The sequence below is a fragment of the Cetorhinus maximus genome, unplaced genomic scaffold, assembly GCF_964194155.1.
Source record: "Cetorhinus maximus unplaced genomic scaffold, sCetMax3.hap1.1 HAP1_SCAFFOLD_959, whole genome shotgun sequence".
NCBI lineage: Eukaryota > Metazoa > Chordata > Chondrichthyes > Lamniformes > Cetorhinidae > Cetorhinus > Cetorhinus maximus.
The window spans coordinates 120,230-132,385 of NW_027596901.1; the positions used below are offsets into that span (position 1 = coordinate 120,230).

Sequence of the window (12,156 nt, forward strand, 5' to 3'; positions counted from 1 at the left end):
CACGACCTCCATAGAAGGGAACCTCCGAGATCTCTGCGCTCCTCCGATTCCCGGCCTCTTGACCATCCCCCGATTTTCCCCATCGTTCCGCCACTGGCGGCCGTGCCTTCAGCTGCCTGGGGGGGTACCCTGGGCCCTGAGCTCTGGGAATTCCCTCCCTGAACCTCTCTTGCTCTCGCTCCTCCAAACCTTCATTACAGTAAAGGTGCTATATCAATGCAGGGCTGTTGTATTTGGGTAGAGGCTGTATTGTCTATTAGGCACCCATTAGGAGTAGGAAGGCTGGATTCTGGGTGTCTCTGGAAGCCCGGAGATGAGGAACGGTAGAAATGGGAATTAATTATCGGACTGGTCTTCCCCGAATGTCTAATTAACCCTTAAAAAAAATCCTTTGGCTTCTCTTCCAGATTTATCTGAATCACTTTGCGAACCACAATGGGAGAACTGGCAGTTGGAATTAATGGGTAAGTGTTGAAAGTCAAACTGTTTGAAGACCCCAATGTAAAGGAGCATAACACAGCTCAAGGGGAGGCCATTCAGCCCATCGTTCCTGTTCCGGCTCTTTGACAGGTCTATCCAATTAGCCACGTCTATCCATCGCAAGCCGTTCATTATTGTAAACATCCCCCTGTTGGGTTGTGTGTTCTGTGGGTTAGGGTTTAAAGTTCAGAGTGCGTTGCTGATTTGCTCGTTGGTCACTTGGCCGTCTTTTGTGTGTCTTTACAGCTTTGGCCGCATCGGACGGTTGGTCTTGCGGGCCTGTCTTGACAAGGGAATTCGTGTGGTGGCCATCAATGACCCCTTCATTGATCTGAACTACATGGTGAGAGAGAGAGAGAGAGAGAGAGAGGGGGTCCGGTCTTGTACGGGTGGGGGGGGATTTGGTACGTTGGGAGGCGAAAGGTCACATGGCGTCCAAAGAGTTGTCGCGACGCCATCTCCCCCCTGGGAGTTCGGCCAGTTTCACTTGGCGGCCTGTTGCTAAGGCCCCCGTGGAATGTTCCAGAAGCGTTGGCCTTGCAGTTGGCCCCTTTGCTCGGTCTCTCGCAGGAGGCCCAGTTGGCCGATGGCCTTTACGCCTGGGCGGTGCCGGGTGGATCTGACTCGCTGGCGGCCGGTGGCGAAAGGGGGCGTTTGGATTACCCCACGCCCTCCGCATCCCAATCCCAGAGACGCCCCCCTCCCCCCGATTCAGTGCCCACCCAACCCCGTGACTCTGGGGGTTAGACCGTGTGCCAGGGGCACCTTGGGGCTCTCGATTTTGGCGGGGGGGGTGTGGGGAGGTTAAGTCCCGGCGGGGAGCGTTGTTGCCCGTTCGCCTCGTGTTTGCCGTTGATGCTGATCTGACGGGTGGGTTCTCCTCCCCAGGCCTACATGTTCAAATACGACTCAACTCACGGCCGTTACCGTGGAGAGGTCGAAGCGGAGGATGGGAAGCTGGTGGTGGACGGGCACCCGATTTCAGTCTTCCAGTGGTAAGTAATCGGCGGGGGGAGGAGGAGGAGGGGGTGGGGGAGAAGAACTGGATTCCTGCCCTCCCTCCGGCAAGGCGGCACTCCCTCGGGGCTGGCTGAAGTCTCTGGAGTGGGGGGGGAACCGAATCCCTGGCAAATCCGTCCGGAGTCCAATTGGCCCATTGGCGTCTTTGCCAGTCAGCGAGGACCCACTCGGCCTAATCCCCGCCGCCCTGCGCTGGGTCGCTGTTAACCCTGCACCTCACCACGCTTCAAGCGAGTACTTTTTTTTTAAAAAAACTACGATGAGGGTTCCTGCCTCTTCAGCCCCTCCTCCCTCCTGCCAGGCAGTGAGTTCCAAACCACCTGCCCCCCCTCCCCCACCCCCCCCACCTCATTCTTTCAACTCTGACCCCCACCCTCCCTGTTTTCATTTAACCCCCCCCACCCCCGACAGAAATAGCTCCTCCGAAATCCACGACACCAATCCCCTCCTCGTTTTACGCACTTTGACCAAATCTCCCCTCGGCTGCCTCTTGTCCCGAGGAGGTGACCCCCCCCCACCCACCCCCGGCGTGTCCCAACCGTTCCTCGTTGCCAAAAATCCCCAAGTCCCGGCGACATCCTCTGCCCCCTTTTCTGGCGCTGTCGCATTCTGTCTGCGGTGCGTATGGAGATCTCCAGGCTTCGAGTGAGACCCAGTATCCGGCCTTCCTCCTTCACCGTGTGTGTACTTTAACAGACGAGGCAGTACTCTAGCTGTGGCCCAACTAGCGTTTTATACAGTTCCCAGCTCCTGTACTCTTGAGGCCTTGGACAATAAAGGAAACTGCCCACTCGGTGCTGTGTGATCTCACTGTCCGGTCACCACCCCCCCCGCGATCTGCGGGCGTGGACTCTTTCTGTGCAGACGGATCCTTGATTAACCGGGGTTGGGGGGGTGGGTGAAGGGTTATCGTGGGGAGGGCGAGGAGGCGGGGTTGAGGTTTACAATCCGATCGGCCTTATTGAACGGGGGGTGGGGGGGCAGGCTCCTGCTCCTCGTCCGTGTGACACCCGGGGTCCCTCTGTCGCTTCTCACCCCCCGACCATTTATTGTCGGTTCACTTGCCTTGTTTGCCCCCCACCACCCCCACCGAAATGCCTTCCCCCACACTTTGGCAAAACGCGTTCTGGAGAAACCAATTCTACCGAGTATCTCTCATCAAACAATAAACAAGAGTAGGCAGCCCTACTCTACCCTGCCCTCACCCACCCACCCACCCACCCCGACCAATCTCTCTGCACCTTGCCGCAGGCTTTCACCCTCCCTCTTAACCTCACGGCCAATTATTTGTTTGTCTGTTTGTCCCGTTTCTCGCTCGCCTCCCCTCCCCCCGGCCCCAGGCCATGTCTGAGGGAGGATTTAGTTGCTCTGAGCTCCGATTGGGCGCTCCGACCTTCAGACTGGGAGAGAGCGAGCGGCTGACGAATGACATTCCCTCCGGATTTCTGCACAGAGTCGCTCATCGCCCGAGGGGGACACCTCCCCCCCCAACCTCCCTCCCCCTCCCCCAACCGCCGCTCCAGGCTTTTCTCTTGTTCACTGAAGCGGATTTTAATCCGTTTTTTGTGTGTCTGGCTCCGATGAGGCCTCGGCATTCCTGGGAGTTTGGTCGTCACGGCAACTGAGCAACCTCCCTGTTTTTTCTTTGTCTGTCTCTGTGTTGTGCACCCAAAGGCTTCATTGTGGGAAAACTCCTGTGGTAGCTTTTTGAGTGAGAGAACTTTGACCCCTCTTCCCCACCCACCCACCACCTGTCACCGGGGGAGGCGAGATGCCCCCTGTCCTGAGGACGGGGGGTTTTTAGTTGCCATGGCAGCCTGTTCTCAGTCGCCGTGGGGTGGGGGTTGGGGTGGGATGTGGTGTGGGGGTCGGGGGTTGGGGTTGGGGTTGGGGTTGGGGGGGTAGGAAAGCGACAGAATTCCCAGCTCCTTTCGCCACCTCCGGTCCAAAGCCTGGTTAAAGTCACAGGGAGAGCCAATGCTGTGTCCAGTTCTGGTCACCCTCACTTTTTGGGGAGGACGTGAGGGTCCTTGAGAGGGTGGGCGGGGGGAGATTGACCAGAATGGGTCCCGGGACGAGGGATTTTAGCCACAAGGTTGGGTCGGAGAAGCTGGGGTTGTTCTCCTCGGGGCAAAGGAGATTGAGGAGGCGGGGGGATCTGATCGAGTTTAGACGGGTTTAGATCAGGTAGACAAAGAGAAGCTGTTGCCATTAGCTGATGGTACCAAGGACTGGGGGACACAGATTGAAGGTTTTGGGCAGGGGGGGTGATGTGAGGAGGAACTTTTTTACACAGCGAGTGGTAAGGAGCTGGAACTCGCTGCCTACGAGGATGGTGGGAGCGGAGACGATGGGCGATTTCAAAAGGAAATTGGACGGACACTTGAGGGAAATAAACTCGCAGGGATACGGGGATAGAGCGGGGGCAGGGGGGGAATGGGACTGACTGGATTGCTCTGCAGAGAGATGGCACAGACTCGATGGGCTGAATGGCCTCACTGTGCCGGAATGACTGACTGACTGACAGAGCATCGGGCATCGCTGAAGGACTTTGTTGATGAAATGTGGTCAAGCTTGTCATGTAGGAAACCCGGGAGCCAATTTGCGGGCGGGAAGATCCCACAGTCTGGGTCGTTATCACGTTTGCTATTAGTATTCAAACCACCTTGGGGTGGCGGGGTGAGGAGGAGGAGCGTTGTGGGGTGGGGGTGGCGGGGTGAGGAGGAGGAGCGTTGTGGGGTGGGGGTGGCGGGGTGAGGAGGAGCGTTGGGTGGGGAGCAGACACAGATGAGTGGAGTTATTACTGTTCGCCGGGAGCTCGCTGCTAGCACATTCGGCTGTGTTGTTTCCTACGTTGTAAGAGCTTTTTTTTTCAATCTGTACAATCCAATGACTGATTCTCCTCTGAATGTCCCGGGGTTGTGAAAATCGCTTTGGAAAATCTTTCTGTATAAACTAATTACAGCCACTGACACTCCCTGGCCTGGGGGGAGACTCACAACGGGTGAGGTGTGACTGCTGTGCCCTAAACAGAACAAAGGAGAGATCATTATTATTTTCTGTTCTAAAATTAGCCTTTGATCCATGAACGGCTCAGCTGAAGGGCACGAAGGTCATTCCAATAGAGTGTGTCTGTCTCTGTGTCTGTCTGTCTCTGTGTCTGTCTGTCTCTGTGTCTGTCTGTCTCTGTGTCTGTCTGTCTCTGTGTCTGTCTGTCTCTGTGTCTGTCTGTCTCTGTGTCTGTCTGTCTCTGTGTCTGTCTGTCTCTGTGTCTGTCTGTCTCTGTGTCTGTCTGTCTCTGTGTCTGTCTGTCTGTCTCTCTGTCTCTCTCCGTGATTTGCTTATCTAGGCAGCTGCTGATGAATGAGTGAAACCCAAACTCTCCCCCCAAGCTGTGCCCTCCATCCCTGTCACAAGGACCCATCCCTACCTCCCGAAAAGCCGCCAGTCGCTTGGGAGGAAGTCCAAGGAGTGTGAGCGACGCTGAAGACCAACTTAGGGCCATCGTGTCATGGAACTGGCCAGTGCAGGATGAGGCCATTCAGCCCATTGTGCCTGTGCTAGCTCTTTGACAGATCTATCCCATTAGTCCCCTCTCTCCCCTTCCCTGCTCTGTCCCCCACAGACCTGCAAATTTTTCCCCTTCGAGTATTTCTCCGATTCCCCCTTTTTGAAAGTTCCTATTGAATCTGCTTCCACCGCCCTTTCAGGCAGCGCCTTCCAGATCACAACAACTCGCTGTGTGTAAAACAAAATCCTCCTCATCTCCTCCCCTCTGGTTCTTTTCCCCCGATTCTCTTCAATCTGTGTCCCCTCTGGTTACCGACCCTCCTGCCCACTGGAAACACTTTCTCCTCATCGACTCTATCCAAACCCCCCTCCTGATGTTGAACGCCCCGATTCAATCTCCCCCTTAACCTTCTCCGCTCCGAGGGGAACGATCCCAGCTTCTCCCAGTCCCTCCACACGGACTGAACTCCCTCATCCCCTGGGAACCGTCCCAGTAAATCTCCCTCCCCCTCCAAGGCCCTGACATCCTTCCCAAAGTGTGCGCAGGGCTTGGAATTGGACATGAACCTCCAACTGAGAGGTGAGCAGTGAATAATAAAGGGTTTAACATAACATCCCTAATTTTGTACTCTATTCCTTTCTTTATAAAATCAAGGATCCCATGTCCCTTATTTTTAACCTCCTCAGCTTGTGCTGTTGTCTTTAATTGCGCTTGTCATGACTCAGTGGGGATATTGCGCTGTAATATTGATCTCCATTGCTTCCTGAGCTGAGAAATGTGAAAAGTTTGATCGAACCTCCAGATTGTCCCAATCCCACCTACCCGTTTAATTTAGCTTAACGGAATACGAGCACCGGGTTTGTAAACTGAACAAGTAAATAACCGTTTATTGAACAAATTGTCTTTAATCAGTGGCAATAGAAAGAAATATGAACTGCTAATTTCTAACTCTATAACCTAAACTCCACCTCCTTAAATCCCTAAATATATAAATATTAAAGACACACAGAAACATGGGTTTTAAGGGTGGGATAAAACAGTTCAATAGCACCAATCCTGGGGTACAGGGTTCGATGGGTTGACTTTGATCGATGTCTTCCAGATTCCTTTCCTTTATTGATGACACGAGGTGCCCTTCCAGCACTTTCAGTCTTTAGTTCACTGGTGAGGACTTGCCTTTCAGTGTCTCTTAACGGTGACAGGGGTTTTCAGAGCTACAGAGATGTGAGGAAGAGAGATTTTAAATGTTTTCCAGGAGCTCTCTGCTACCACACAAAACCCTGGTCGCCTGGTCAGGAGCCAATGAAAATACTGTTGTCAGGCAGCTCCCTTGGTCCAGGGCTCCTTACCAGCACCATCCTGTCTTTCACGGCACACTCTGTTCCAGGACTGCAACATTGTGTGTATATGTATCTCATCCTGTTCCAATGGACTTGCCTTTCAACCTGCAGCCAATGTCATTCTAATCCACAGAATCCAACAGAACTTAAAAGATATGCAATTTACAGCAATCCAACAGAAATAAAAAAATATATATTCCTTAGTATACATATACCTCCAGGTCTCTCTGTTCCTGCATCCACTTTAAAATTTTACCAGTTGGTTTATGTTGCAAAGTCATCATTTCCATTTCGAAATTGTGAAGGGAACTTCCCATCGACCACTTAGTCACGCGTACTGTCCTCGATAGTTCATCACAACCTGGTGACGGTGACTGGGAGGAGAGGGAAATGCCTGAATTTAGTCCACGTGTTTATTTCTCTGGCCTCTGTCTTCCTGCAGTATGAAACCAGCTGAAATTCCCTGGGGAGACTCTGGAGCTCTGTACATTGTGGAATCCACCGGTGTGTTCCTGACTGTGGAGAAAGCTTCGGTAAGTTGGTCACCTGTCTGCCGACAACTGTGGGGTGGTGGGGGGGAGCTGGGGCAAGAGCAAGGGCTTTCGGTGGGCGGGGGGGTGGTGGGAGGAGACTGAAACCTGACAGGGGTTTTGGTAGTGATTGCCTCCCAATAGACAGATATGAGGACCGGGAAGGGGTCCATTCAGCCCCTTCAAGTCTGTTACACAGGAACAGGAGGAGGCCCATTCAGCCCCTTCAAGTCTGTTACACAGGAACAGGAGGAGGCCCATTCAGCCCCTTCAAGTCTGTTACACAGGAACAGGAGGAGGCCCATTCAGCCCCCTCGAGCCTGTTACACAGGAACAGGAGGAGGCCCTATTCTAGCCCCCTCGAGCCTGTTCCACATTACTGTGAGTAACAATGGGGTATGTTTGTTACAGGGTGGACCAGAGGTAGATGCGTAGATGCCCACAAGGCTGAGTTGAGTGCTGCCCGTATGCACGCACACATTGGTACTGAGGCCAAGGATGGTGCCTGTGAAGGCTCAAACTGCAAAGCTGACCATGAGTTGCTGAGTGGAGTCTGGAGATCTGCACCCTTCCCTTGAAGGTTCACTATTGGGCCTTTGAGCAGAGCAGGGAGTTTGAGATACTGGCCGGGGGCACTCCCGTGGTAGATTTATCTTCCCTTTTTAAACTTTAATGGGGGTGTGGGCGTCGCTGGCTAGGCCAACCTTTGTTGCCCATCCCTAATTGCCCTTGAACTGAGAGGGCTGGCTAGGCCATCTCAGAGGGGGGCAGTTAAGAGTCAACCACATGGCTGTGTGGGGTCTGGAGTCACATGTAGGCCAGACCGGGTAAGGACGGGCAGATTTCCCTCCCTAAAGGGGCATGAATGAACCAGATGGGGGTTTTACAACAATCGATGATAGTTTCATGGTCACCGTGACTGAGATTCGCTCTCAATTCCAGATTTATTGGCTGAATTTAAATTCCGCCAGCGAACGGGGTGGGTTTTAAACCCGTGTCCCCAGGGTGTTAGCCTGGGCCTCCTGGTTATAGTCCAGCGACATTACCACTGCTCCACTCAGCGAAGGCTGGCTGTGCCTGGGGAGCTTTGGGCCTTCTCCGGGGTGGGGGGGGGGTCTTTGAGCTCAGGATGTGCCTCCGTTGTCGACGTGCCCAGTCAGCGTGTCCCTGTGGGTCTTTTTTTTTGTGTTTCAGTTACACTTGCAGGGCGGAGCAAAGCGTGTGGTGGTCACTGCACCTTCCCCTGATGCCCCCATGTTCGTGATGGGGGTGAACGAGGACAAGTATGACCCATCCAGCATGAGCATCGTGAGGTGAGTACCTGCCTCGAGGGTCAGGGGAGGGGAGGGGAAGGGGAAGGGAGGAGAGGGATGTCAGGCCAGCAACAAACCCCCTTGGGGTGACGATGACTGGGGTGGGGTTGGGGGTTGGGTGGGTGGGGTTGGGGTTGGGTGGGTGGGGTTGGGGGTTGGGGGTTGGTTGGTTGGGGTTGGGTGGGTGGGGTTGGGGTTGGTGGGGTTGGGGTTGGGTTGGGTGGGGTTGGGTGGGTGGGGGTGGGTGGGGGTGGGTGGGGTTGGGTGGGCTTGGGGTTGGGTGGGGTGGGGTTGGGTGGGGCTGGGGTTGGGTGGGGTTGGGGTTGGGTGGGTGGGGTTGGGGTTGGGGTTGGGTGGGGTTGGGGTTGGGGTTGGGTGGGGTTGGGGTTGGGTGGGGTTGGGGTTGGGGTTGGGTGGGGTTGGGGTTGGGGTTGGGTGGGGTTGGGGTTGGGGTTGGGTGGGGTTGGGGTTGGGGTTGGGTGGGGTTGGGGTTGGGGTTGGGTGGGGTTGGGGTTGGGGTTGGGTGGGGTTAGGGTTGGGGTTGGGTGGGGTTGGGTGGGGTTGGGGTTGGGTGGGGTTGGGTGGGGTTGGGGTGGGGTTGGGTGGGGTTGGGGTTGGGTGGGTTGGGTTGGGTGGGGTTGGGTGGGGTTGGGGTTGGGTGGGTTGGGTTGGGTGGGGTTGGGGTTGGGTGGGGTTGGGGTTGGGTGGGTGGGGTTGGGGTTGGGTAGGGTTGGGGGTGGGTGGGGTTGGGGGTGTGGGTGGGGTTGGGGTTGGGTGGGTGGGGTTGGGTGGGTGGGTTGGCGGGGGGAGAGAGAATGAGAGCCACGACACGGGTGCCAAGATCTTGGGCCTGGGCAGGATGGCCTGGGAAGCCTATGTGGGTGGCCCTCCCACGCTGGGTGGTACCCGAGCTGGCCCTGGAGATCGCGGTGATGTACCAGCTCATCGCGGGACTGGGTCCCAGTGTCGACAGCTCCCTGCCTGAGGCTTCCTCTTTGCTGCTGGCTGGTGGGGTGGGTGTCTGCGGAGAGAGAGAGAGAGAGAGAGAGGGCGGATTCTGTGCCAATGGGGCAGTTCCAGTTGTTTCTGGGAAACTTATAGATGGAGATGTTGAAATAGGAACTGATGCAAGATGGACTCTGATGTTGTAACACTGATGTTCCCCAATTTGTCTCTCTCCTCTCTCTTTTCTCCTTTTTTCTCTCTCTCCTTTTTTCTCTCTCTCCTTTTTTCTCTCTCTCCTTTTTTCTCTCTCTCCTTTTTTCTCTCTCTCCTTTTTTCTCTCTCTCCTTTTTTCTCTCTCTCCTTTTTTCTCTCTCCTTTTTTCTCTCTCTCCTTTTTTCTCTCTCTCCTTTTTTCTCTCTCTCCTTTTTTCTCTCTCTCCTTTTTTCTCTCTCTCCTTTTTTCTCTCTCTCCTTTTCTCTCTCTTTCCTTTTCTCTCTCTTTCCTTTTCTCTCTCTTTCCTTTTCTCTCTCTTTCCTTTTCTCTCTCTTTCCTTTTCTCTCTCTTTCCTTTTCTCTCTCTTTCCTTTTCTCTCTCTTTCCTTTTCTCTCTCTCTCTCCTTTTCTCTCTCTCTCTCCTTTTCTCTCTCTCTTTCCTTTTCTCTCTCTCTCTCCTTTTCTCTCTCTTTCCTTTTCTCTCTCTCCCTTTTCTCTCTCTCTCTCTCTCTTTTCTCTCTCCTCTCTCTCACTCTTTTCTCTCTCCTCTCTCTTTTCTCTCTCTCTCTCTCTTTCTCTCTCCAGCAATGCATCCTGCACGACTAACTGCCTCGCCCCACTCGCGAAGGTCATCGAGGATAACTTTGGAATTGTCGAGGGTTTGATGGTGGGTCTGACTGTGGGCCGCAATCGCTGCTTCACTCGACGCGATGAGTTAAAACTCAACCCCAGAAGAGTTTGCGAGGGCGTCGCTGCCTGAGGCTGGTGCTAGGAGGCTGTGTAGACACGCTAGCTCATGTTGTAACACAGCAGAGCAGATCCGAGCAACATTCTTACTGGTGTTGCAAGCAGACCGAGCACAGGCAACCGGGCGATGACTGAGAGCGAAGGTTAGGTCAGAGAGGACCTGTGCTATCGCCCAGAGTTAAGTGAGGATGACTCTTTGGGTGAGAGGACAGGTTACACAGGACCCGGCTTGTATTCCCTCGAGTCTCGAAGATTAAGGGGTGATCTAAATCGAGGGGGTTTAAGGTGATTCAAGAATTCAATGGGGTCGATCGAGAGAAACTATTTCCCCTAGTTGGGGGGTGGGTGGGGTGGAGACCAGAACAAGGGGGCAGAACCTTCAGATTGGAGCCAGGCCGTTCAGGGGGTGATGTCAGGAAGCACTATCTTCACACAAAGTGGGGGTGGAAATCTGGAACTCTCCCCCCCGCCCCCCCACCCAGAAAAAGCTGTCGAGACTGGGAGGGGTCAATTGGAAATTTCAAAGCTGAGATGGAGAGATTTTTGTTGGGTTGGTGGGGGGTTAAGGGGTGACAGAACTGAGGCGGGTGGAGTTAAGATAGTGGTCGGTATTGATCTGATAAAGCAACAGAATTGTTGCAGTGCAGAAGGAGGCCATTCTGCCCATTGTCTCTGCGCCAGCACCAGCTCTGAGTGAGCAACTCACTTCATTCTATCCTCCTGCCTCCTCCCCCCTAACCCTGCACACTCTTAGACCAGGATAGATCAGAACTAGGGGGACCATCGATATAAGATCGTCACTAATAAACCCAATGGGGAATTCAGGAGAAACTTCTTTACCCAGAGAGTGGGGAGAATGTGGGACTCGCTCCCACAGGGAGTGGTCGAGGTGAATAGTGTCGATGTATTTGAGGGGGAAGACAATAAACATACGAAGGGGAAAGGGATAGAAGGATATGGGGATGGAGTGAGATGGAGAGGGGGGGTGGGAGGAGGCTGGTATGGAGCAGGAACACCAGCACAGAGCAGATGGGCCGAACGTGATGCTCAGTGAAGATGGGATGAAGGGTTTGAGGGGCCAAATGGCCTGTTGGGCGTTGGGGGGTTCTGCGTAATCGATCTTTCTTTCTCTCCTCCGTCCTGCTGCCGAATGACAGACGACCGTTCACGCTTACACTGCCACCCAGAAGACGGTGGATGGGCCTTCTGCCAAGGCCTGGCGCGATGGGCGAGGCGCCCACCAGAACATCATCCCAGCATCGACTGGCGCTGCCAAGGCTGTGGGCAAAGTCATCCCAGAGCTGAACGGGTAGGTGACCAACAGCTGAGCCCCACCCGCTGAGGACCCCCCGCCCTCTGTTGTGTTTTTTGGATTGTTTTGAGTGCCCTCGAGAGCTGGTAAAGGTGAGGCTGGGCGCGTGGGCAGGGAGCATGGAAAAGCAGCTAAACGGAGAGAGATTGCAGGACTCTGCGGTGCAGAGGGATCTGGGTGTCCTGGCACATGAATCAGGAAAAGTTAGTATCCAGATGCAGCAAGTGATCAGGAAGGCAAGTGGACTGTTAGTCCTTATTGGGAGGGGGATGGAATATAAAAGTAGGGAAGTCTTGCTACAAGTGTACAGGGTGTTGGTGAGACTGCACCTGGAGCACTGTGGACAGTTCTGGTCTCCTTACTTAGGGAGGGATAGACTCACATTGGAGACAGTTCAGAGAAGGTTCACTGGGCTGATTCCTGGGATGAAGGGGGTTTGCCTTATGAGGTAAGGTTGAGCAGGTTGGGCCTGTGTCCATTGGAGTTTAGAAGAATGAGAGGCGATCTTATTGAAACATATCAGATTCTGAGGTGGCTGGACAGGGTGGGTGCGGAGAGGACGTTTCCCCTCGTGGGGGCACAGATTCAGGGGTCTCCCCTTGAAGACGGAGATCAGGAGGAACTTCTTCTCATGAGGGGGCATTAACCTGTGGAATCTCTTCACCCGGGGGGCAGTGCACACTGGCTCATTGAACAGATTCAAGGCTGAGTTAGACAGATTTTTGATGGGCGAGGGAGTCAAGGTG

At 54.3% G+C, this 12,156-nt stretch overlaps 1 protein-coding gene across 1 annotated transcript; it reads left to right on the plus strand.

Moving 5' to 3' along the window:
- Window positions 1-399: 399 nt before the first annotated feature.
- LOC144675344 (glyceraldehyde-3-phosphate dehydrogenase 2) lies at window positions 400-11,424 on the plus strand. The gene is made up of 7 exons (XM_078536176.1): window positions 400-464; window positions 727-823; window positions 1,369-1,475; window positions 6,794-6,884; window positions 8,076-8,194; window positions 9,937-10,018; window positions 11,256-11,424. Exons 1-7 carry the CDS (start codon window positions 436-438, stop codon window positions 11,409-11,411), a joined length of 681 nt encoding a protein of 226 aa, XP_078392302.1. The 5' UTR covers window positions 400-435; the 3' UTR covers window positions 11,412-11,424.
- Window positions 11,425-12,156: the final 732 nt, after the last annotated feature.